This window comes from Macaca thibetana, chromosome 3 (assembly GCF_024542745.1).
Source record: "Macaca thibetana thibetana isolate TM-01 chromosome 3, ASM2454274v1, whole genome shotgun sequence".
Taxonomy (NCBI): Eukaryota; Metazoa; Chordata; class Mammalia; order Primates; family Cercopithecidae; genus Macaca; species Macaca thibetana.
Window position 1 is genome coordinate 17,260,126 of NC_065580.1, and position 24,536 is coordinate 17,284,661.

Genomic DNA, 24,536 nt, shown 5'->3' on the forward strand with positions numbered 1-24,536 from the left:
TTTAGAGATAAAAAGCCTTAGTTGTTCAGGCTGAAAGGTTCATATCTTTCAATATTCATCTTTCTACAACTTTCAGTAAATGGCCTCTCTAAAGTGGTATGTGTGTCAGAGCTTAGACCAGTGGAGCACAATAGTATTCCTCTAGATCTCAAGATTATCTGTTGGTACCTTAATGTCAGTGTTGACATTTAGAATACATCCTTAGAGAAGTAACATATTTTCTAAAGTATTTTAATTTAACTTCTTTAATGTTACCAGCCCAATGATGTTAATGAAATAATTGTGATAATTAGTTTCCAAGTTACATAATGATCTCTGTGCAAAAACAAAACTTACTGAGGTAAGGAATAAGCATCTAACTGAAATGGAAGGGATGAAACGCCAAAGCCAGTGAAGACCCAGTCCCTCACACTCAGTAGTATCTATGCAGATAGATACATACTATTTTGGTGACATCCTGCTACTGTAGAGAGAGAGAGAGAGCGAGAGAGCAAGCCAGAGAGCGGGCGAGCGAGAAAGTGAGAGAGAGAGCGAGAGAGCAAGCCAGAGAGCGAGCGGGCAAGCCAGAGAGCGAGAGCGCGTGCGAGCGGGCGAGCCAGAAAGAACGAGAGCGGGCAAGCCAGAGCCAGAGCCAGAGCGAGAGAGCCAGAGAGCCAGAGCGGCCAATAATCTGGCACCAGGTCCATTCAGTTGTGAAGCTAGGCTGAGGAACACAGTAGAGAAGAGGCTGTAGACCCAAATAGTTATTAATGCCTGAGAAGACTAGTATAACCAAACAATTCTCATCTGTACATTGGATGTACTTAATAATTTACCTGTTTCTAAATCACAAATTGTGGTTGACCTTGTACTATACTACAAGGGACATGGCCTGGTGTGTGTGTGTTGTTCAGCGGGAGGTGGCAAGAGATAAACTAACCCCATTTTATAATTTTGAATAGAGCCTAGTAAAGAAAAATGGCAATGGGCTATAGGAAGACCACCACCACACTTAATTGCATGGAAAGAATTGCTACTCCAAAGCAGAACAAAGAATAGTATTAGGGTTTATTCAATTAAAAAAACTTAATTAGCTTTTAAAAATGAGGGGGAAAGAAGAAAATCAAGCAGCAAAAAAGCCATTATCATCAACAGGTTGCATTCACTAAGATGACACAAACAGAGCTTATCAAATACATTTATGACCAACATAATTTTCTAGCAAAGCCTGACCATTATTAACTGTTGGATCTGTGAAGCTAACACTTGCCACCAAGACCTGTTACTACTGACCCACTGAATTCTCTTACCCTTTTATTCATAAAATGTTCTCCAACATAAATTTCTTGTTCTTTGTTAGTTACATTTTACAAAGGATATTTTACCTGTAATTAGGCTTTGGACAAGATAAAACCCTTTATTTAAAATACAGTATTCTATTCCTTTTAAAATGTGTATAGAAAAAGGATTTAGATAAAATATGATCTTAAAAAACAGGAAACAAAGCCAAATTCTCATAAAAATCATGAGAAATTGGTGAGACCCGGAATATCAAACCAACCAGAACAGCCAGAAGAGAGGCAGGGCAAATAGATGGAGAACAACCACAGGCACATCAAGTTTTCCCTGAAGCCCCTCCCCACAGCATTTTTGTCCTGCAAGTTAACAGCCAGCTCAGAGATGTCCAAGTTGCATACAGTCTAACTTTTACCCACCTCACATAATGGTGAAGCCATTTATTTAATAAATACAATATCAGAAAGGGTATACATTAGGAGACCCACTTCCTCAAGAAGCTGGGAATTTTCTCTTAGGAACAGCATCATATAACCTGGGAAGCACTGTGGAAAATCCAGGCACATTTCCTGTAAGCTGTGACTTCAACTCTAAACTAAATTCTATTCCTTTCTATGTACAATGAGTCCCTGGGATCCTTCGTGAGGAATCAGCAACAGCAACCTCTTAATCCATAGGCCAAACCAAGGGCTGTTTCCTTTTCTTCCTTCAGTGCAGAGGCTCACGCTCTCCTGCTGTTCATCAAAAGTGTGAGAAGTAAATAAGTTATTGATCAGTGGCATTAGGAATATAACAATAGAGGAGAAATGGCTTCCAATTACTGTATCTGGGACCATTGCTAATACAAAGCCTTAATAGCTTTAGGATCTTGGCTATAAAATGGTAAATTAGTAGTGGCTTTTGAAATCCTTGGGCGTTCAAGTTGGCTAATTTTTTCATTTTATAAGAGGAAGGTTGGGACAGCTGGTATCTATTTCCAGAGGTTCTACAGTAAAAGGTTGGCTGGTGCAAAATGAGTTCTTAAGGGGAAGATTACTCACAGGTAAAGCTTGAAGACCTTGCACTCTTTCCTCCCACCAGGCGTTTTGTGCTTCTTGGTCCTGTGTGGGTCCCAGAGACCCCAGTGTCGTCATGATGGATATCTCCCTGGGGTGACTGGGCCTGCTGGGCTTCTCTCAGTTCCCTGAAGTGCAAGGGGGAAAAAGCAAAGACTACTTGATCTCCAATCAGAGATATATATGATCAAAACTAATATATAAATGTTTTTCTTTTTCAGTATTTACAGAAAAAAAGCCTGAGCTATGTACAGAATAGGAAATTCAGTTACTATGGTTGTCATAAAAAATGGTTGACATATGCATGTCATACAACATGGTAGGTTTAGCTCCCCAGACTCTGCTGATTGGAGTATAAATGATCTTTAAAATGTTTTAAATTAAGTGAACAGCTCTTCAGGCTACATATGACAGGTACCAGGGTCAACAAAACACAACTTCTGAGTCAAATCTGGCCCATAACCTGTACTTATAAAGTCTTATTGGAACATAGCCACTCATTTATATGTTGTCAATGGCTGTTTTTACACTGTAACAGCAGAGTTGAAATCATCACAGCAAAAAGCATATGGCCCACAAAGCATAAAACATTTACTGTCTAGCCCTTCACGGAACAAGTTTTCCAACACTTGGTCTAGACCAGCAGTCCCCAACCTTTTTGGAATCAGGGACTGATTTCAAGGAAGACAGTTTTTCCATGGATGGGGCATCAGGGGAGGAGACGGTTTCAGGATGAAACAGTTCACCTCAGATCATCAGGTATTAGATTCTTGGAAGGAGTGCACAACCTAGATCCCTCACATGCACAGTTCACAATTGGGTTTGTGCTATAAGAATTTAATGCTGCCACTGATCTGATGGGAGGCAGAGCTCAGACGGTAGTGCTCACTCACCCACTGCTCACCTCCTGCTGTGCAGCCCGGTTCCTAACAGGCCCGACTGGTACTGGTTCATGGCGCAGGGCTTGGGGACCCCTGGTCTAGAGAATTTCAAGATGCTGTCTGCCCCATCTCTATGATGGGTGCCCATCACTTGTACTGGCTGATGATAGTCACCTGTGTCTCCATAGCTGACTTTCTAGAATGTATACACCACACCTTAAGTGGTACTTATATTCTTGTGAATCACATATGTAATATAGTACTTTATACTTTATTAGCTGGGACAATGGAATTCAAAACGAGAACAGAAACATATTAAGTGGCTTATTAGGAAGATTTACCTGACTAAAGGCCAAGAGTCTCTACAAGTTGTTATTAATACTAAGAAATCAGGTTAGGGATGCTTCAAAGCTAATCTTTCCAAGATGGATGATTGTATATCCAAGAGAAGTTGGACTTCTAAGCTTATTTTAGGGACAATTTTTCATTTTCTTTTGTATTTTCAGCAGTGTACAGAACATGTAATAATTACTCGAAAATGCCTTCAGAACACTGCTCATCTCCAACCCCACCCCATTGAATTCCTTTTTTTTTTTTTTTTTCATTTTTCAGGGGAAAGCATGAACACAGTCCCCCACTACCACCACTTATGCAGTCAAGTTTTCCACCTTTGGGGACATCACAGGGGTCAGCACATCCGGAGTCAGTCGATGAGTCTCACCCTGGGAAAACCGCCTTCATGATCATGGTATCCTCCCTACCAGGTAAGTATTCGCATTCCCATTTATTGAAGGAATGGATTAACAAGTAAATATATGCATGAATACAAGCCTACATGAGCAGGAGAACAGATTGTTTTCTTTGCCTAGAAAAATAATCCTTCCTCTAAATGTGTACCAGGACAGTATGTCTACCTGCCTGCCCCTGAAATTTAAGGGGTTTCTAAAATAGGTCTTACCCATCTTACCTGCGGTTATCTTATATTAGGCGATCACCAACCAGTTACTAAGATACCCGCTGTCACTTAGAATCCTGTTTTCTTTACTGGTATTTCCTTATATTCCTCCCTCTTGCTTCCCTTGTTTTCATTAACTGGAAATTTCTCTCTCAAGCAACCTAATCACAGAGCCTCCCAGCCCAATGCTACAAAGAGCCGCATGCTGCCAGTGTCCTTATGGGCAGGGACCTATGTATTATAATGGTGAATATATTTATACTTGAATCCACAGAGAAGACACAGTAGACTAGTCATACCGTTGTGAGTAGTGCTCAGGTTCTTTTTTGACTCCCATCATCCAATAATATACCTTTCCAGTGTGGCAGTTTTGAACTTTTCTAAATTCAGCTGCTGTTGGAGCTCCTCTGTTTTTCCCAGGCAAGGCCGGAGAACTCTATTTCTGGCCAGAGCTGCTGCAGAAGGTCTCTGTTCAGCATCAGGGTGGATCATGTTCTGATGATATAGGACCAAGAGGAAATAAATAGAAGCTTCACTATTGGGAAAAATCTTCTCGCTGAAGCCACCTCCAACCCAGCGTCTCCTGGTGGATTTTGTAAGACCTTGCTTCTGGCTTTGTGCAGAGGGAAGAAATGAAAACTGAGCTCCACCTTGGGCAGGAGGATCGTCCATGTCTGGTAGCACCAGTTGTCCGCATCTTTGTCTTTTCTTTTTTTCTTTTTTTTTGAGACGGAGTCTCGCTCTGTCACCCAGGCTGGAGTGCAGCGGCCGGATCTCAGCTCACTGCAAGCTCCACCTCCTGGGTTTATGCCATTCTCCAGCCTCAGCCTCCCGAGTAGCTGGGACTACAGGCGCCCGCCGCCTCGCCCGGCTAGTTTTTTGTATTTTTTAGTAGAGACGGGGTTTCACTGTGTTAGCCAGGATGGTCTCGATCTCCTGACCTCGTGATCCGCCCACCTCGGCCTCCCAAAGTGCTGGGATTACAGGCGTGAGCCACCGCGCCCGGCCTGATTTGTCTTTAATCATATTTTGGAACTGGCTGGCTAACTAGTCTATTGCCTTAGTTTTAAAGCAGAAAAAACTAAGACCCTTGATAAAAATTATCCAAATTATGGAATAGCCAAGACCAAAACCCAGTGTGCCCAACTCTTACTCCAGTTTACTTTCTACCACATCATGTTGCTTTTTCACTTAATATCAATAACCCAACATGACAGTATTCCTAAAGCATTTATTTTAAGGTAGAAGATGTCTAACCTATCATGATTTGAATATAGTAGAAAATACATAATTATATACAGCAACTGACACTGTCATATAATGAAGAAAACACTGAACAAAATTCTGAGCCAACTCCACCATTTGTTTTATAAATTTTGCTGAAGCTCCATTTCCCTTACCTGAAATTTGGGATAATTATATTTACCTTCTTGGACTATTTTTAGAATTTAACAAATTAATATATGTATTGTCCAGTACAGGGCCAGCATTTATGTACTGAAATATCAACTAAATGCAAAAGTGGTTTACACATGGAATTAGGTGATTAGACTGAGCAAAAGGAAGGAGGAAGAGTTTGTCTCCTTTCAGGAAAGCAAAAGAAGTCAGGAAGAAGGACAGACTTGTAAATACATTTGAAGTTTGCAGGTAAACTGTGAATCTTCCACACCTGTAGTCTGGCTACTCAGGAAGCTGAGGCAGGAGGATTGCTCGAGCCCAGGAGTTCAAGGCTGCAGTAAGCTATGATTGTGCCACTGCACTCCAGTCTAGGTAACAGAGTGAGACCCTGTCCTCTCCCACCCAAAAAAATCTAATCTCCAAGGAAATAGATATTTCTAAGGCTGTTTTGGGAATCCTAACCAATCCTGTTCCTTAAGACATGATTTAAAGTCATATATACATTTTTCTTGACATGATTAAGCTTGATAATATAAGCTTTTTGTGTCTATTTCAACATAGTATCTTCCTTTTCTTGTCCCCACACTACTCAGATGTCATTAAGTACAAGTAAAACAGATTTTTGAATTGACATCATGCCTTTTTTCTAATAGTTCAAATAATTGGTATTATCAATTAGCAATAAAGTAGTCTTATACCTTCTTACATATAATAGAAATTCATTCTTTTAGTACTATCACTGTTATCACTAACAAAAGTTAAAACCCTGAAGTAGGAGCTAAAGGACCAGATTTGATTGTGGAGTTAGCCCGTAATTCATTGTCACTACAGGTGTCAAGGAGCTGCTCTGAGCCATGGTTTCCTCAACTGCAGGATAACATGCCACCTGCCTACCTTACAGCGTTGTTAGAAAGGGCAAATGAAAAAAATGTTTGTAACAGGACTTTTAAACTAAGCATGAAAGATTTTACAATATCCTCTCAGTTTCCTTAAGAAATTCTCCATCCATCTCACCACCCCCCATTTTTTTTTTTTTTTTTTTCTGAGATAGTCTCGCTCTGTCACCCAGGCTGGAATGCAGTGGCACGATCTTGTCTCACTGCAAGCTCCAGGTTCAAGTCATTCTCCTGCCTCAGCCACCCAAGTAGCTGGGACTACAGGCACCTGCCACCACACCCAGCTAATTTTTTGTATTTTTAGTAGAGATGGGGTTTCACCGTGTTAGCCAGGATGGTCTCACTTTCTGACCTCGTGATCCACCTGCCTCAGCCTCCCAAAGTGCTGAGATTACAGGCATGAGCCACTGTGCCTGGCCCCGCCCCTTATTTTTTCTGGACTTCTAGTCAGATTCCTTTTTCTGTTAGTGACACTACCAGCATCTCCATTTTTCTTTGCCCAACTACTTGCCATTGCATTAAAAAAAAAAATAGATATTGCATCTTCTGTCCATCTCGTAAGAGAGATCACCTTGAGCAGACTGGAAAAGCTTTCTGAGAGCTCCTGAGGAACATCTGGAAAGTTACCCTTGCGGATATGGTGCCATGGAGTACCATTGGTGGGTAATGACTCTGCTCCTGCAGCCACTGCGATTGTTAATCCCAAGGCAAATATGTCTGCTTTGGGAAGGTGCCGGTAATCCTTCAAAACAGAAAACAGTAAGGCCAGTTATTATGCCAAGCACAGTGAGTCTAGATTAAAATACAACTGGTAGGAAAGGTTCATTCGAGTGCATATAAGGTCTAAACAGATATGATGGTCAAAGGTACATTCACTGTAGTCAGTGAGTTCTAGAGAAGAGAGAACATAAATCTACCTGATTATCACTGCTGTGCCCTGCGGAGTCCAAGGCAGAAACTTACTGCCATTTTGCTGTCAGGCTCAGAAAGGCTTGCTACATAACTTGGCTGATCACAGGAAGGAAATACTCATTTTCACCTGATTATCACCCAGGAAGAAGTTATATCCTCCCTAGGCCTGACTCAACAGACATTGGAGAAGATGGGCAATGACTAAACGTCATTTCAATAACCGAAACTGGTGGTGCTATCAGAACGATAATGGCATGATAAAGATGGACTGGACCAATATGGGCTTGAGGAAAAGGCTTCCTTCTTAGCAGGCAATCCATGAGGTTAGGAAGTCTAAGAAATATCTGGAAACAGTAAAGGGCATTTAGAAAGAAAAGTCTGAATATTGATTCATCCTTAATTGAGCCAGCTTTCCTCACTTTTTTGGAAGAGTTTCTCTCCTATCTTTGGTCTCCATTCTGAATGGGAAGAAAGGTACTATAATGATAAATATACAGTTTTAATTTTTTGCACTGAGATCCTCCATTTGAGAGTCAAAGGTTCAACGGATTATAAAATACCCTCTATTTTCCTAATCTATACCTCTTGTAAAATCTCATTAGCCAGGAAGCGACTATCTCCTTCTTCCACTTTGGGTTCATTTATTGATGTTGCATGGCCCAGGTCACCTAAAAAAAGATAGGAAAAAGGAAATAAAATAGAAAAAAAGAGCTTTAAAAGCATGTCTTAAAACTGGAATAAATTGAGTCATCAGTATAAATTTTATAGGATAATAGTAATTGCTAAGGGTCTAAGGCAGACTAACCGATTTTATATATCACATCAGCAGAGAGAAACCAATCAGCTTCATTTTCAACTTCTTCTATGACTCCAGGGGAGTCACTTTGCATCTTGTGACAAATGAAGATATTACCTGAAAAAAAAAAATCACAGGATAGATGTAAGCAATGATTTCTAAGCTTTTTCATCTCAAAGATTCTTTTCTGTATTTGACAATTCAGCTTCTCTCCTTTCTTCTTTTGTGTGGACATAGCAAGACTACTAAGGTTTCTTTTTTTCTATGAAATCTCACATCACTTCTGAAGAGCTAGTGATTGATCATACCTATTTAAGTTGAACTGACCTCATATATTCTCCATTCTCTGAAGGGGCTGGCATCAAAGTACTATTGTCCCCAAAATAAAAAAATAGTAAGAACTTGTCCTTGGGTTTCACATTAATGAGCGATACTCATTTCTCCTTAATCAGTGCAGAGTTAGAATGAGTATGGCCCTAGTCATAAACACAATCAGAATGTAGCTGATATGCTGTCACTTGACTTTGTAGTAAATTAAATACCTAATTTTACCTTTTTGGCCTTACTATATATGGGTAAGAGTCTTTTTTTTTCTCTATGTCCGTTGGGCCTAGGAGAGAATGGTTAAAGCTATTTAACTGATTTTTTAAAGGGACACAAATGGAAGAAAGGGGTTCTTGCCAGCAAACACTGTCTTTGACACTTGTTAGACATACAGACCTAGATTTTGATGATAGCATAGAAAGAACAAAATATGGTAGAAGTGGCAGAAGGGAATCACACTGACTAGGTTTGATGTCCAGGTGTACCATGCCAGAGTTGTGGATGTACTTAAGTCCAAGGGAAATCTGTAGAAGGATGTCCTTGAGTTTTGGCTCTTCAAAATGATTGCCAGATTTAGTGTTTTCAGATATAGCAGCTTGCAAACTCCCACCTGGGAAAGAACAATGGAGAATAGCCCCACAGTACGAGTTTTACAGATGAAAGCACAGTAAATACAATTGGCCTCCCATATCCTCAGGGGATTAGTTCCAGGACCTCCTGCAGATACCAAAGCCCCAAATGCCCAAGTGCCTTGTATAAAATGGCATAGTACTATAATGAATACATTCCTCATGAATGGCTTCAGTCCAACAAATAGATTAATTCTGTGTCAGTGCAAAGCATAATATCTGCCCCATCTATACCACAGACATGTTGGAAAGGAGAATTACCAGGCTTTCAAAGAGGAAAAGAAAATGCTAGTATCTCAGGTATCCAGTATATGGCCCCATTGATTCAAGCATGTACCAGCTAACATTTTAAAAGTTTTACCTAATTATTAACTAGAAGATCAGGCATAGTCATATAGCTACTATTGGTGTCAATGATTAGCTCCATGTCAGTGTCGGGCTAGTTGTTATAGGCCATCAGTTATTTTATAATTTAATTGAGTCTAAGTCTAATTTCATTAGAAATAGATCATAAAATAAGAATATTTAATGACTGCCAACCCAAGGAAAATATAAAAGCTGCATATAAACCTAAATCTTATTTGAGCCACAGTATTGGTACATCAACTGTACTCGATTTATTGTTCTCAATTAAATAAAAGGCCTGGATTCATATAACTATCTGATCTTGATTCTAAGGTATTAGAATGCTTCTGAACACCTTTTTTTTTTTTTTTTTTGAGACAGAGTTTCACTCTGTCACCCAGGCTGGAGTGCAATGGCATGGTCTTGGCTCACTGCAACCTCCGCCTCCCGGGTGCGAGCAATTCTCCTGCCTCAGCCTCCCCAGTAGCTGGGACTAAAGGTGCATGCCACCACACCCGGCTAATTTTTGTATTTTTAGTAGACACGGGGTTTCACTATATTTGGCCAGGCTGGTCTCTAACTCCTGACCTCATGATCTGCCCACCTCAGCCTCCAAAACTGCTGGGATTACAGGCGTGAGCCATTGTGCCCGCCTCTGAACACTATTAATTAGTGTTCATTGGCAGGTTCTTCAAATTATAGAGACCTAGCTCTAACTGGCAGTTACAAAGACCATAGCTCCACTCATTAAGCTCTGAGATAGTCATGGAATTTGAGGGAATTCATATTTAAATGCATTCTGTGTAAAATTGAATTTAAAGAATTATTTTAGCATGACATGTAAGTTCAGAAGGGAGAAAAATTCAACTCCTTTCAGAAACACAAGGAGGGCTACAATAAAGTTTTTTATTAAGAGTCTTCTTAGAATTTATACGCTATATGTGACTTATTAATTAGAAAGAATAAGTAAGGAAAGAGAGTGTTTGGGAGCTTGTTAAAAATGAAGTCACTCGGCTAGGTGCGGTGGCTCACACCTGTAATCCCAGCACTTTGGGAGGCTGAGGCAGGTGGATCACCTGAGGTTGGGAGTTCAAGACCAGCCTGACCAACATGGAGAAACACCATCTCTACTAAAAAAAAAAATACAAAAAATTAGCCAGGCGTGGTGGCAGGTGTCTGTAATCCTAGCTACTCGGGAGACTGAGGCAGGAGAATCGCTTGAACTCAGGAGGTGGAGGTTGCGGTGAGCCGAGATCGCACCATTGCACTCCAGCCTAGGCAACAAGAGCAAAACTCCATCTCAAAAAAAAAAAAAAAAAAAAAAAAAGAAGTCCCTCCAAGACAAAGTTTGTAGGTGAGGTCATGAGGTACTGCCAACAAGGAGGAAGGCTGCAGCCACCAAAGCTCTGGTTTCTCTACCAGCCTGAATGTTGCTTAAGGGGAGGGAGCACATCTAACTCATCTTCACTTGCCCAAGGTCTAACATGGAATAAATATTTTCTGAAATGAATGATTATCCTGACAACAGAAGGGAAAGAAAGAATAAGTCGAGGACCCCTTTAAGAGGTATAGAAGCTCTGTGCTTCCAAGCAAGACTATAATATATAGTACAGACTTTTTAGGTATGTCTGCTATCTGTGGCATAAACTATGAGGAGGAGGGAAAGTTTATTTCTAAAGGCTTATAAAGTTCATCTCCTTCTTCGTAGATATTCATCTATATACTACTTACCATTGCAGTATTCATTCTGAATGATCATGTGGTCATCTTCTGCCCATGAGGAATAGTAACGTACCACATGGGGGTGATGCCCAAGCACTGCATGCGCATAAACTTCATGCAAAGCCAAATTCCTATGAGACAGAAAAACATTGAGGAATAAAGACACCAATCAACATAATGTACACAAAAATGTTTCTTAAAACTATGAGGCTTTATTAGCAATGGCAGAATATTTATTGAAAGCACACTGCTTGCTATTTTATCTCACTGAATCTTAATAATCATTTGGTAATATACAGTGGAAAGGATGAAGGCTCTCGAAAGTAAGTGGCCCAAAATCGAACTGGTAATAGTAGACTTAAGAGCAGAACCTTGGTCAGCCTGGTGCCAAAGTCCATTGTGTTTTGATTTTAACATGGCATATGTAAAGAGGAGCTTTAAGTGGTTATGCCTCAATGGCAGATGCGCGTCAGGTCTTCATTTCATCCTGTCACAATCAAAACATTTTAATGGGCTTAACGAGAAGGCCACTGTACACCAGATTGTGGATATTGTAAAGGGCCTTCGATTCATCTCTATAAAGGCCAGGCAGTCATTAGAGTCAGTGTTAACCTCAGCCAATATGACATACTCTCAGGAACAGCCTTGGGGAGAGATATTCCTTATGGAATAGAAAATCCCAACACAAATTAAGCAAAATAGAGTATTTGACAAATCTCATAAAAATGAGGAACTAGCCAGGTGTGGTGGCACATGCCTGTAGTCCCAGCTACTTGGGAGACTAAGGCAGGAGAATCACTTGAACCTGGGAGGCAAAGGTTACAGTGAGCCACGATGGTGCCACTGCATTCCAGCCTGGGCAGCAGAGCTAGATTCCATCTCAAAAAAAAAAAAAGAATTCTAAAACCTGTAATTCTAGATTCTGCGTGTTAAGTATATCCTCACAGTTCATAAAAAGCATTGGCTGAATCTGAAAATATGTATTTTCCTTGTTATTAAGGAAAAACTTTTGAACAGTTCTGGGAATCAAACTTATTTTCCCTTGCATGCAGTCTCTGAAACTTTACTATTGAATTCATTGTTAACATAAAGTAAAGATAAACCAGTGAGTTTATAATAACTTTCTATTTGGTAATATTTCTGATAAATGAAACAGACACCAGAGGACAATTCCACAAATCTATTCTTTTTTTTTTTTTTTTTTTTTTTTTTTAGTCAGAAAGAACAGCAGTGGAAAGTAAAAGCCACAAGAACAAAAGCAACAAAAACAAAAAAACACAAACACATCATGATCAGCCAGGTGCTCACACCTGTAATCCCAGCACTTTGGGAGGCCAAGGCGGGCAGATCACGAGATCAAGAGATCAAGACCATCCTGGCCAACATGGTGAAACCCCATCTCTACTAAAAATACAAAAATTAGCCAGGTGTGGTGGTGCATGCCTGTAGTCCCAGCTACTCAGGAGGCTGACGCAGGAGAATTGCTTGATCCCGGGAGGTGGAGATTGCTGTGAGCCAAGATTGCACCACTGCACTCTAGCCTGGTGACAGACCGAGACTCCATCACAGAAAAAAATAAATAAATAAAAATTAAAGAATAAAGAAAAGCATCATGATCTAAAATGATCATGTTATATTTTAGGAAGTAACATCTCTGAGCTGGAAAACTCAGAAAGGTTATGAATATGAGACAACATGTAATGTGGGGTGATTTTAAAATACAAATGATTTTTAACAACATCGATGCTATAAATTCAAAATAATTTGACAAGAAACAGCTCTCCAAATCTAAGTTTATACTTTTAGTGCGTTTCAAAGGTACTCACTCATTTGATAATTCTGCAAAAGTTTTCATAGAGCGCTTTATTGCGTAAACACATCCATCTAGCCTCTTAATGCACTTGTAGACTGTACCAAATTCGCCAACACCAATTTTTTCCACCTCCAAGAATTCTTTTTCGTAGCGGGAAGCCATGTTGGTTTCTCTTAAAACACATCTCTAAAGTATTTTAATAAAAAGGAAATTAGAGTAATTCTAACATGTTGTAAAGCAATAAAATTAAACAGTATTACAGTCCTAAATTGCTCCAAGTTTTCAAAAACACTTTTGAGGTGATTGCAATGAATTCTACCTGTGTCAATATTCATGGTAGCAAGAATCTGCCCAATTGCTGACTATTTTCTTTGTTTTCTTTGTAACCTTCTGTACAACCCTATACTGACAATTCTCACTTATTTTTCAATATTCTTTTCTCTATCTGGGCATACTGTTCTTTTCTACATGTTCCTAAGGGGACACAACTTCTCACACCCAGAGCTACTGTCCTTAGTTCAAAAAATAACTGGGACCTGGGTGGAGCAAATTAAAAGAAATGAAAGACCCCTCTTCTTTACGTGTCTCAAAGTCGGAATGCTAATGTTTCCATCTCAAGCTGAATAAGCATACTTGTTTTCTGTTTCTTTTCCCAAAAAACCAGCCTGTAGAAATGATCTTGTCAAAATCGTCAAACTTTGACAATTTTAGTTAGTTCAGACTATGTGTTCAGGTCTAGCAACCACTCCCACTACTGGCTAACTAGCAACATCACTCATTGCCCAGCTAGTAAATAACCCCAGGTCAATCTGAACTCCTTTCAGTTTTTCCATCTGTGAGATGAAGATCATGGCAACTACTCTTCAGGGTTCTTTTAAATATTACATGATAATATACAGTATTACATATAGTACACATAACACGTACCTTAGGATAGTGTCAAGTACATAGTAAATTCTGATTAAACTATTATGACCAAAAAATCTCCATAAATTTATATCAGTCTAAATCCAAACTGATTTATCTTCCAAAGTCACCTTTTCTCAGTGTCCCAATCCTGAAGAATTTTTCTCCAACTTTATGAGTTTGAAAAATCTTGAGTTTTACTACTTCCTCATTTTCAACATCTAATTCCAATCACTTTCATCAGCAAGATCTCTAATTTTCATTACCCTTAGCCAGTCTCAAGCTCTGTTCCCTTCTTGTTTGGATTTGCTACAGCTACCAGCCCTCTCTTCAACTCTTCTAATAGTAAGAGTTATTTTTGCAAAATGATACCATAGAATCACAGATACCTAATTGTTTCCCATGAGAAATTCAAACTCCTGATAAGAAAGCCTCAAGACCTTCTACCAACTGCACACTCACTACTTGACTACCCTCCCCCTAGATACCAACGAAGCCAGTGTACCATCTGCATCTATCCCTGACCACTCCCCTCCCACCCTGCCCCCTTACACATGAACTCTGTTCTCCTGCCTTGATAGCATTAAGTTGTTTACTTCTTTAGCCTAAAATTATCTTAATATACAATCTCTTCCTACCCAAGTCCTATTTCATAGAAGTATTTACTAACCCCTTCTAGATTTTAAATATATACACGCATATGTATATTCACATTGCACATATGTACATACACATATACACAAATACACATATCTCATAGCTTCTTATTTATGTATAGATTGTTTTGAAATTTCAAAGGTTTTAACTTCTGTTTGAGCAGATTTTTTTCCTTAAAGGGTCTAACTAAATACAATGCTTTGCACTTATTTAATGTTCAATAAACATTAGAATTTCTATCTGAAATCAAGAGATAAATTATAAAGTAAGTGAGGAATAAAATCCAAGAGTAAAATAATGAAGTCCTAAGTCAGAAACATTTGCATATGAAGGAAAGACTGTGCCAGTGGCCTTCTTTTCTATGATGTCTACAATAGCCAAGTGCTAACATTTTTAACATATTAACATATTTATTTATGCAAATAAAACTTGCTTCAGAAAACTTTAGAAATTTAAAGGAAAAACAAATATTAAATTTCCACCTTCCAAAAATGTTGAAATAGCAGTGGTTATAGCTGCATTTCATTCTCCCTGTGATTAATGTGCAATAGGTAGTTATGGTCATTCAGGATATAAAACTTTGAGTCTTTTCACTCTGAACCTTGAACATACACATGTTTTCAAGGTATTATAAACATCTTAATGGCAATTTAATACTCCACTGAGCATTAAATTAACAATATTACATTAAAACTGTAATCAGCTTAGCCATTTTTCTATTATAAGGCATTTGGTCTCCCCCCTGTTTTGCTATTACAATCAGCATCTCTGAGGATAATATTTACAGTATTTTTTTTAGGTTAGATTATCAAATGAGGGATAGATCAAAGGTTGTGAATATTATAAAATCAAATATTAATACATTTAAAAGCTAAAAATTTACATATAAATCTCTGGCTCTATGCCATTTTTTTCCAATTCTCTTTTTCTATTTTGAGACCAAAAATATCTTAATTTTCCCTCCACTTCTCTACCCCATGAGTGTAGAATTTTTCTCCAGATTAAAGATAGAAGCAGAAATACTTAATTTTAAAATACTCTAAAGTAATGATTCAGCATATACATATCAGACACTGCCTGGCAAAGTTACAACTCGTGGAGAACATAGACCCTGAGTAGGGTCCAGATAAATTCAGCTGCAAAGCACATTTACAAAGCTAGAGTGTGAGGTGGGGTGGGGTGGGGAGGGGAGGAGAGAAGGAAAGTAGGAGAAAGGAGGGGAGGAGGGGAGATGGGGAAGAGAGGGCAGAAGGAGCAGGCCAGAAGGAGAGGGTAGAAGAAGGGGAGGGAGTGTGCCGGACAAAGGCAAGAAGGGGAGGGTGAGGGAGGAGAAAAGGGAGGGTAGGGAAGAAGGGAGGAGGGAGGAGAGAGAGGGAGAAGGGGAGGGGAAGGAGAGAGAGAATAAGATAAACTGCCTATGTTGTGGCAGCTGGGCCAAAGAACCACGCTTACCTTGGCAGGTAGTCCTCCTCCCTTGCCTTCCTCTGGACCAGCTTCCTCACTTAAAGAAAAGAAAAAGTTTAACAATATATAATTAATATTTATTGAGCCTGAACTATGCTAGGTTCTAGGGATGTAAGAGTAAATAAGACAATCATTTTCTCTTTGGTTTAAATGTGGAGGCAGGGATAACCAGGACATTTCAATACAAGAACCTAGAACAGGATAAGATAGCAAGGATACCATGGACAGCACTCAATTATTTCAAGAGTAAAAAGCTTTCCCAGAAGGGAGAACATATAAGCCAAGATTCTGGGAATGAGTAGGAACTAGGAAAGGGAAAAGAGTGAGGTTTTCAGCAGGTAGAACAGCATGTGCTGGAGCAAGACAGCACAGAACATATGTGAAACTGTTAAATGGGTATCGTCATCCACAAACTAGGAAACCAAGACAGAGAGAGGTTAAATAACTCTAGGTCAAACAATTAGCAAGTGGCAGAACTTGGACTTGGAGCCAGGTCTGACACCAAAGCATTTGCTCCTCACTGCCACACCACACTCTCCTTCCAACACCCACCCCTCCCCCAGAATCTGGCTTTGTAATCAGTTCACAGGTAGACTACAAGTAGGGCAGAATCTGCTATAACCCGGGATAAGATATTTTCAATTACTCTTAAATAAGCTAAGTGACCAGCAGACATCCTCTTTGCCACACACACTTGTATTCTGGATCCTTAAGCAAGATTTCAACCAGCTATAGGTTTTTCTTTTGGAGAAACACAAGGTAGAAATGGCAAATGGAGGGCTCTACATTCATGGAACTAAATCGATGCTTGGTATTTGTGATTTAGTACCACATTATAATACTTTATGAAGTGTTTTATAAATTATAAAAATAAGGAAAAATACTCTTAGAAGCACCAAATGACACTACAAAAGTGTCACCACTTTCATTGCCAAGATTTCAAATCAGCTGTCTTTGTTCCTGGCTTCAGTGAGAGTGTAATGATTTACAAAGACTCCTAAAGAACTAAAAACCAATCGAATTCTTGGTAACCAAAGTAGGTGAGTAGACTTGTGCTGAAGTGCTGTTTACTTAAGTAAGAAGGAGATAGTGTTGAGAGAACCTATTCTGGTCAAAGACTGATTAACACATACTCATTGATTCCAAAGAAACAACTTGACATAGCACATTAAACACTCTGCAAAGTTTACATTGTTAGCTGTCCATTTATTTTGCTGAGTACATATGAACATAAATGACTGCCCCACTTTGGAAGTGATTCCATTCTATAAAGGCCTTGAAGAGACATAGTCATGTTCCTGAGTAATATGCACAATCCTTATTTGGACAATTTCTGTCATTCAGGGGCCTTTATGGAATAGTGCAGTTTGGCTTTCTATTCTTTGGCAGCTCTGAAAGCAATGCTTTTTTGCTTCAGCCGATCTTTGATCACCCACAGAGAAGTTCAAATCCTTGCTCTGTAGCTTTCATCACTAGTCACACAAGACTCAAAGCAGCAACATGCTCTTTGAAGTTTGAACTACACCTTCCACAACTGCCAGCCTCATATTAACCAGAGGGGGCCCCTTGAAGGCAATTCCATAGCCCACTCAACTTCCTAATAGAAGCCAGAAATCTATTGCTTATTCTGTCTTGTTCTTTTATAGAGAAAGCATCTTCAGTACACGTCAGAATGGAAAGATGTTAGAATCTCTGGGATAAAGCAGGTAAAACCAGCAATGATATCTAGGGAGGGGAGAATATGTAAGCATATACATTTCATTCAGATAGAGTTCTCATTCCTAATCTTACTTTAACACTCACTTCTTACCGCTTGACTGTAGTAGGGTCAGTTCTCAAAAGTCATAAGTAATAGAGCACTTACAGATCTCCTCGCATTTTCCTCTTGCCACCAGATTGAAGGAATAATTTTCTATAGGACTCTGGAGTGAAGGGATTAATATTGACCAGAGCCAATGAGGTCATCTCATCCTTCAGGGGAGCAGGTGTGAGCTTCAAATGCTTAGGGCCCCTGGAGGGAAGCTTCCCTGTTGGAGAAATCGCCAACCGGCTCAGCATGCTCTGAATGAGGATGACAAAAGACAAGTCATAATAGCGTTAGTAAAGACATTCCGTATCAGTTAGCTAGTTAATATTTGAATCGAAGAATGCTTTTGCTGAAGGGGCCTTAGAGATTATCTGGTTCCATGCGAACTAGTTGCATTGTAACTGCTCTTCTTATGAAAACTACAGAATCCCAGTCTCTGCCTCTAGATATTCTGATTCATGAAGTCAACACAGGAGTCTATACTTTAGTCAAACTCTAACCCTTCCCCTGGGCAATTCTGTCAGCTGGCTATGAAAACCAGTTGTAGTCCTATCTCCAGTTTTTAAAGACAAAGACATTAAGTTTAGACAAATAAAAATGACTATATTCTCACAGCTTATGCTTTAACTTCCTCTCAATTATTCATCCAAATATTTGTTTGGTGCCTACTACGTAGCAGATGCTGGGTTAGATGCCAAGTGGTACAGAAGTGAATTCTAAATCTTAAGGAATATATAGTTCATTATTCAGCAGTTCATCAGTGTTTCAGAAATAATCACCTTATAAGAAAAAGATTTCATAGACTATTTAAACATGAAAAAAAGTTTTAAATTTCACTTAAAATATAGCATTAACTGAGGAGTGCTTCATGAAGTGGGGTAATTAGATTGAAAATTAGTACTCTAAGCCCTTAAGATTCAGATCTTTGCAGTGGCTACAACCAGCTACCAATAAATAGGCAAATGTGCAGGACTTACCACTCCAAGCGGGATACAAGAAGAGAACATCAGCCTAAACCTAACCAGAATGAAACCGAAGGGCAAAGGGAAAAGCCAAAGAATTCGAAGGCAGAATGCTGACCTGATGTCAGGTGCCAGAGGAGTAGCTGTGTTATGGATCTTCAGGAGTATGGCAGCACACACAGGGGCCACAGTATAAGCATTGCACTGTGAGGCTCTTTGTAAAAGACTTCTACAGTTCTGATTGTCTCTGCGCATGATATTTTAGTGTAGCAGCAGAAGCCAGATTGCATGATTTATTAAAGAGTGTGAGTCTACAAAAAATGAATATTGGACCTATTGTAAATACTAAAGAAATGATTGAATAAGCAGGAATGAAGGAAGCTATGGAAAATCACAGTAACCTAGCCTTTTTTGTTTTAAAACTGAAGAAAAATGATGTCATTGCCAGACTTAAGTGTTTCTCATATCTTGGAGTTCATAGGGCTGCTTGAAGAATCCAGGGGGCAGACAAGCCCTTGTTGACAGACTCACAGCTTTCCTGTGTGTTTATCATGAAGACTGAGTATTGGTTCAAAATAAGCGAAACTATAATGATATTTCTCAGTTATCAGTGCGATTTGCAAAATGGACCTAGAATTTTGTTGTAAGTCATTCTGAGAATTAGTTTTTTGTAATGCTGATTATCATATGGAAAGTAAAATGCATCTATTACATATGAAACAGTGGGTAGCCACACCTGGAATGCAGCACATAGTTCTAGTTGCCACATCAAGGAAAATATAAGGGGCCTAGAAAATATTCAGATAAAAATTATTCATATCAGGGAAGACTAGATTTTCTAGTCAGGGAATATGAGGGCCAAGAGAATCTGTGAGCACCACTTATGATGTAGGGAAGGATATTAATTATGTTAATATAGTCATTATTGCTGGAATAGTAGAATTATGAGTAATCCTTTCAAAATCTCAAAGAACATAGTTTGGGACAAGACATATGGAAAGAACTTCTGCTTAGAAGTACAGCAATTTGAAAATTTATTGAAAGATGACACAGGTTGAGAGTATAAATGTGCTCCAGAGAGGGCAAATAATTCTATGAGGAATAGCTCTAGCACAGATGATTGAAGGAGATTGGGGAAATTTGGCAGATAGCTACTTGACTTATGAAGATGGTGAGAAGAGAAGGCAACCTCCCACAAACACACAAACATAGTATCTTGGGACACAGGAGGATTTTAAAGGCCCAGTCAATACAATTAGCCCCCTGATGCTTGAATCCTGATATTATTGGGATGTTTGGATTTTTTAAAGGCCCAGTCAATATGATTAGTCCCCTGATGCTTGAATCCTGATACCATTTGGATATCATGTTGAAATATAATCCCCAGTGCCGGAGATAGGGCCTGGTGGGTGGCATTTGGATTATAGAGGTGGGTTCCTTGGTGCCATCCTCATGGTAATGAACCAGTTCTCATTTTGTTAGTTCACGCCAGATCTGGTTGTTTAAAAGAGCCTGACAGCAATCCTTCCTGTCTTGCTTCCACTCTCTCACTTCTTCTCTCACCATGTAACAAGCTGCCTCGTTTCTGCTCACCTTGTGCCATGATTGTCAACTTCCTGAGGCCCTCACCAGAAGCAGATATGGGCAATATGCTTACTGTACAGCCTGCAGAACTGTAAGCCAGATAAACCTTTTTTCTTTATAATCTACCCAGTCTCAGGTATTCCTTTGTAGCAAGGCAAACACACTAACAAATCCCTTCTGCAGTATTCCTACCAAGTGGTCATCAATGAGTGTTCTATGCTTTTAGCCACAGGGAGCGTACACCTCCTAAGCATGCTCTTCTATCTCTAGATGATTCTGTCAGGAAGTCCTTACAGTGAACTGAATTTCACATGATTTCTGGTTCAATCCCTCGGACAAGACTGACTAAGCCAATCCTCCTTTCCCATCAGCTTTGTCTTCTGCATAACAATGATCAGCCGCCAAGCCTCTCTCCTCTAACACAAACTATGTTTGCATAAAGTATGTACTTTCCCAGTTGCATTTCACTTTTGCTCCCAAGCCCTGTTCTTTGCCTCTCCCTTAAACCTTGGCATTATCCAAGATTTCTAACTGGGCCATTTCTCTCCTTACTCTGGCACTCAGGCTATGTGACCTTATCTCCACCCATGGCTTCAACTACTTCCTAAATGCTGTAGATATCCAAATATGGATCTCCAATTTTCATTGTTTTCTTGTGCCCCAGATCCAGTTATCCAACTTTTTATACCACGTCTCTGCTTTTCTCCAAACCCGTATATTCCTCAGTGTCACCTATCTTGATTCCATCTACTGAACCAAGCAAGAAACCTCAGTCATCAGATTGTTTTCTTTTTCCCTGAACCCCTCCATCAAGTCATCTCTTAATTTTTCACTGTCTGTCCCAGTCCAGGCTCTTCTCTGTTCAACAGGTCTATTCTGAATACTGCTGTACCTCCAGGCTCTCTCATGCTCCATCCCATCATACATACAAAGGTCATGATTTTTCCAAAACAATCCCCCTACTCAAAACCATGGTAATGGCTCTCTCAACACTCTCAGGATTAAAATCTTGATCTAACTTCTGCCCACCTACACTGGCCTCATCTCTTGTGCTCTCTCACACACAGGCTCCTGTAACACTGAATAACACGCTGTTTTCCAAGTGTAGTAGCTCCTTACCCTCTGTAACTTGATAGATGCTTTCCCCTTTGCCTAGAATTCCTATTCCCCTCTTTGCCTGGCTAACTAAATATCCTTTAAGACATCGTTCAAACATTACTTTCTTTGGAAAGTCTTCCCTGAGAGAGATTTAATTCCTAATTCCTTCTCATCATGCTCAACCATTCCTCTAGTACACATGGTTTGAACTTTATTGTTTCATTTATTTAATCTTTATTCATTTTGTGGGCTCTTTTTGAAGGCAGTGAATGGGTTTTGCCAGCAGAGGGTCTGCTAACATATCAAGGTGTTCAGTTAAGCTGTGAATGATCAAATGAATGTCATGTTTTCTTCCCTGTGTACTCTTACTCAAAGCCACATTCTCTCAGCCCATTCTCCCCCATATATCAAAACTGGACCAACTTTCGTTGCCCTTCTGATACCTGTCTTTTCTGATCACTGCACTGAGAATGTGTCCAGCGGGTTCTGACCACACTTATCACATAGTGTCTATTGGCATAACTTCTCTTTGCTAGACCGTAAGCTCTTTGAGGGCAGAGACTGTATTATATGCTCCTTACCTACAGGGAATTCTCAAAGAGTAAATGGGTGATTAATTGGTTGGTGCTGTGACCATTGAAAAACCCAGAGATAGACATCAGAGCATATTAGTTTTTCTACAATTCAAACAAGCAGCTTAGAATTTCCTGGTATACATGGTACCCACACCCAGCAGGTACTAAAGAGACCTGCTGACAGCAACTGTGCCGCAGTCAGGATCACAGATGTTATGATGATGATCTTAAGTGCCTCAAGCTGAGCCAGCAGGAAGCAGAGCTAATACCAATCCTAGCACTCACACATCATGGCACCAGAGTTGATTAGAGGTAACCCTGCCCCAACTATGGCTTTAATAACATGAACGATGCAACAAGAAACCAATCACAACAAGAATAAAGGAATATGCTACCAGGGACTGTTGCTTATTTGCCAGCTTATAAAGAAGTATCAACAAGTTTCGTCTTTGCTGACATATAATAGAACCTGTATTTCACGAGACCAAGGAGGGGAGAGGAGTTTCTTCTGGGAGGAGCAGCAGCAGAGAGATGAATGTGTTCGAACAGTGAATCTGGACATTCTTATATTAGAAAGTATTAGTAAATAATCACACAAAAATAGAGCCAGTTGGCGTAATGGAAAGAACAGACTAGGCCAAAAAGATCAGGTTTCTAGTCCTGTCTCTAACATTGGCTGAGCTGTGAGACAGCTTCTGTCCTGGGCCCTTCATTTTCTCATATGTAAAGTGCACAGCTGGGGCTCTAAATCTCAATATTCCTTCCAGTTCCAATATTCTTTAGGAACTTTTTTCTACCCAAAATTTGTTTGTGGCCAACAGCCAATAGTTACTGGCACCAATGGTTTTGAGAAAGACAACTGGCAAACCATTTAATTCTGTCCATTTTCTGGTAATTTTAATCTCTATTTTCATCAATAAATATGTAATTGAGGACATCCACAGCCTGGAAGTGACTGTCATACACACATGAATCCACTGTCACTATCAGCTAAATTACAGGAAGAGGAGCTTGGCGACCTGGGTCCATTTTCCCCCACCCCTTACTTACTTTGGGAGTAGAGGGGCTGTCACCCGGCAGCAGCTTGCTCCTGCTGTCTTCTTGGGCTGGTGTCTCAGGACATTTGAGAGGATGTGACACTGGAGTCCTCAAAATCTGATCTGGACTTTCGTTGTCTTTTTCCCAAGATGTGTCGAGCTCCTGCACGTTGCTAAGGGGAGTCCGAGGTGGTGTACCCTTTGCCTCTGAATCCTGCACTTCACCCTTCTCTGGGGTTTGGCTCGAAGCCTCCCTGCTTTCTTGTGCTTTCTTCTGCCCTTCAATCTCAGTCTCCTCACAATAGGAAAAGTTTAATTTCTGTCTTGGTTCTTTGTCAATATCTTTGTCCTCCATCTCAGCCAAAGAGCTTTACAACACAGGCAAAAAACTCTATCAGAAGGGAACCCTGTGAACCTACAGAAGCAGGGAGGAGAAAATAATTTAACCTGCAGGTTTTGTGACGGTAGCCTGAATTTCCCTCTACCAACTAACAGCTACAAGGCATGGTGTTAATGTTCTGCCTTAAGTATTACCAATCTATAAGACCTCAGCTTATCCTGATTTCCATTCTGATTAAAGAAAGCTCCAGTGACTCTCGGAGCAATTAAGTGCAGTTCATGTACAGAACTCTTCTGGATATGACACGTAGTCTCCTTGAACCCATGTGCTACCAAATACTAGTGAGAAAATTGGATTCCTTTAATTTAGCCTGGCTTTAAACATACCCGTTAGCCAATTTGGGAATAAGCTCATATTGAAAACAAATTATTTTCACTCCTTACACCTGCCATTTATAAATATCACCCTCCCCTCCATTCTTCTCCCCACCCACCCAATGGCTAACAGCAGGTAATTACAATTTAGCATCACCTGGCTATCATAATGATCCTTAAACAGCCTCTAACATATCTTGACTGGAGTTTGTATCCCTGACAGAGACACAGCTTAGCTCTGTGCCAAACACACCTGCCCTAATTCAGGCATCTCCCTCCTGCAGCTGTTAGCTGTTAGCAGTTAAAGCTTCTAGGGAATTGAACAAAAATTTAAACTGACAAAAGAAAGGCTAGAAAGATCAGCAACACATAGAAACAGATATTGATCACTGGAAAACAGCAATGGCTTTTACCAAAAATGCCTTATTTTGTAAAACGCTCTTTAATATCTTTAGTACACGTTATTTAATTTCTTTCTCAGAGAAGCCCCCAAGAGGATGAAAAACTCTTTGAAGAAAAAAACGACTGTTATACAATCCAGCTGTCTCTCTTCTCTTCCAGTTATATAGCCAAAGAAAATAAAATCATTATCTCAAAAAAATACCAACACTCCCATGTTCATTGCAGCATTATCCACAACAGCCAAGATATGGAAACTACCTAAATATCCATGGACAGATGAGTAAAGAAAACGCAGTGGATACACACACACACACACACACACACACACA

At 39.8% G+C, this 24,536-nt stretch overlaps 2 protein-coding genes and 1 non-coding gene across 4 annotated transcripts in view; 1 reads left to right on the forward strand and 2 right to left on the reverse strand.

Moving 5' to 3' along the window:
• The window catches only part of DENND11 (DENN domain containing 11), an 85,481-nt gene that overhangs the window by 6,030 nt on the left and 54,915 nt on the right, over positions 1 to 24,536 (forward strand). For both annotated transcript variants that reach the window (XM_050782260.1, XM_050782258.1), the window contains exon 2: positions 3,824 to 3,975. In XM_050782260.1, the coding sequence (XP_050638217.1) occupies positions 3,824 to 3,975 (152 nt within the window). The remainder of the gene's footprint in view (positions 1 to 3,823; positions 3,976 to 24,536) is intronic.
• On the reverse strand, positions 1,030 to 23,853 carry WEE2 (WEE2 oocyte meiosis inhibiting kinase). Its single transcript, XM_050782247.1, has 12 exons — positions 23,105 to 23,853; positions 17,893 to 18,089; positions 16,017 to 16,065; positions 13,015 to 13,187; positions 11,198 to 11,319; positions 8,956 to 9,102; positions 8,178 to 8,285; positions 7,955 to 8,040; positions 7,032 to 7,202; positions 4,519 to 4,661; positions 2,316 to 2,458; positions 1,030 to 2,009 (listed from the first exon to the last, which is right to left on the reverse strand). Exons 1-12 carry the CDS (start codon positions 23,444 to 23,446, stop codon positions 1,984 to 1,986), a joined length of 1,707 nt encoding a protein of 568 aa, XP_050638204.1. The 5' UTR covers positions 23,447 to 23,853; the 3' UTR covers positions 1,030 to 1,983.
• On the reverse strand, positions 3,821 to 3,983 carry LOC126951897 (U1 spliceosomal RNA). The gene has a single exon (XR_007724730.1). It is a non-coding gene; the product is annotated as a U1 spliceosomal RNA (small nuclear RNA).

What these genes read in the sequence shown, in the direction of transcription:
- WEE2 (XM_050782247.1), bottom strand. Translation starts at nt 23,446, where the DNA reads ATGGAGGACAAAGATATTGACAAAGAACCAAGACAGAAATTAAACTTT. An exon ending in AGGAAAATGCGAGGAGATCT is followed by an intron (nt 16,066 to 17,892) that starts GTAAGTGCTCTA and finishes CTTTTCTTTAAG; the next exon opens with TGAGGAAGCTGGTCCAGAGG. An exon ending in TCAGAATGAATACTGCAATG is followed by an intron (nt 9,103 to 11,197) that starts GTAAGTAGTATA and finishes GTTCTTTCCCAG; the next exon opens with GTGGGAGTTTGCAAGCTGCT.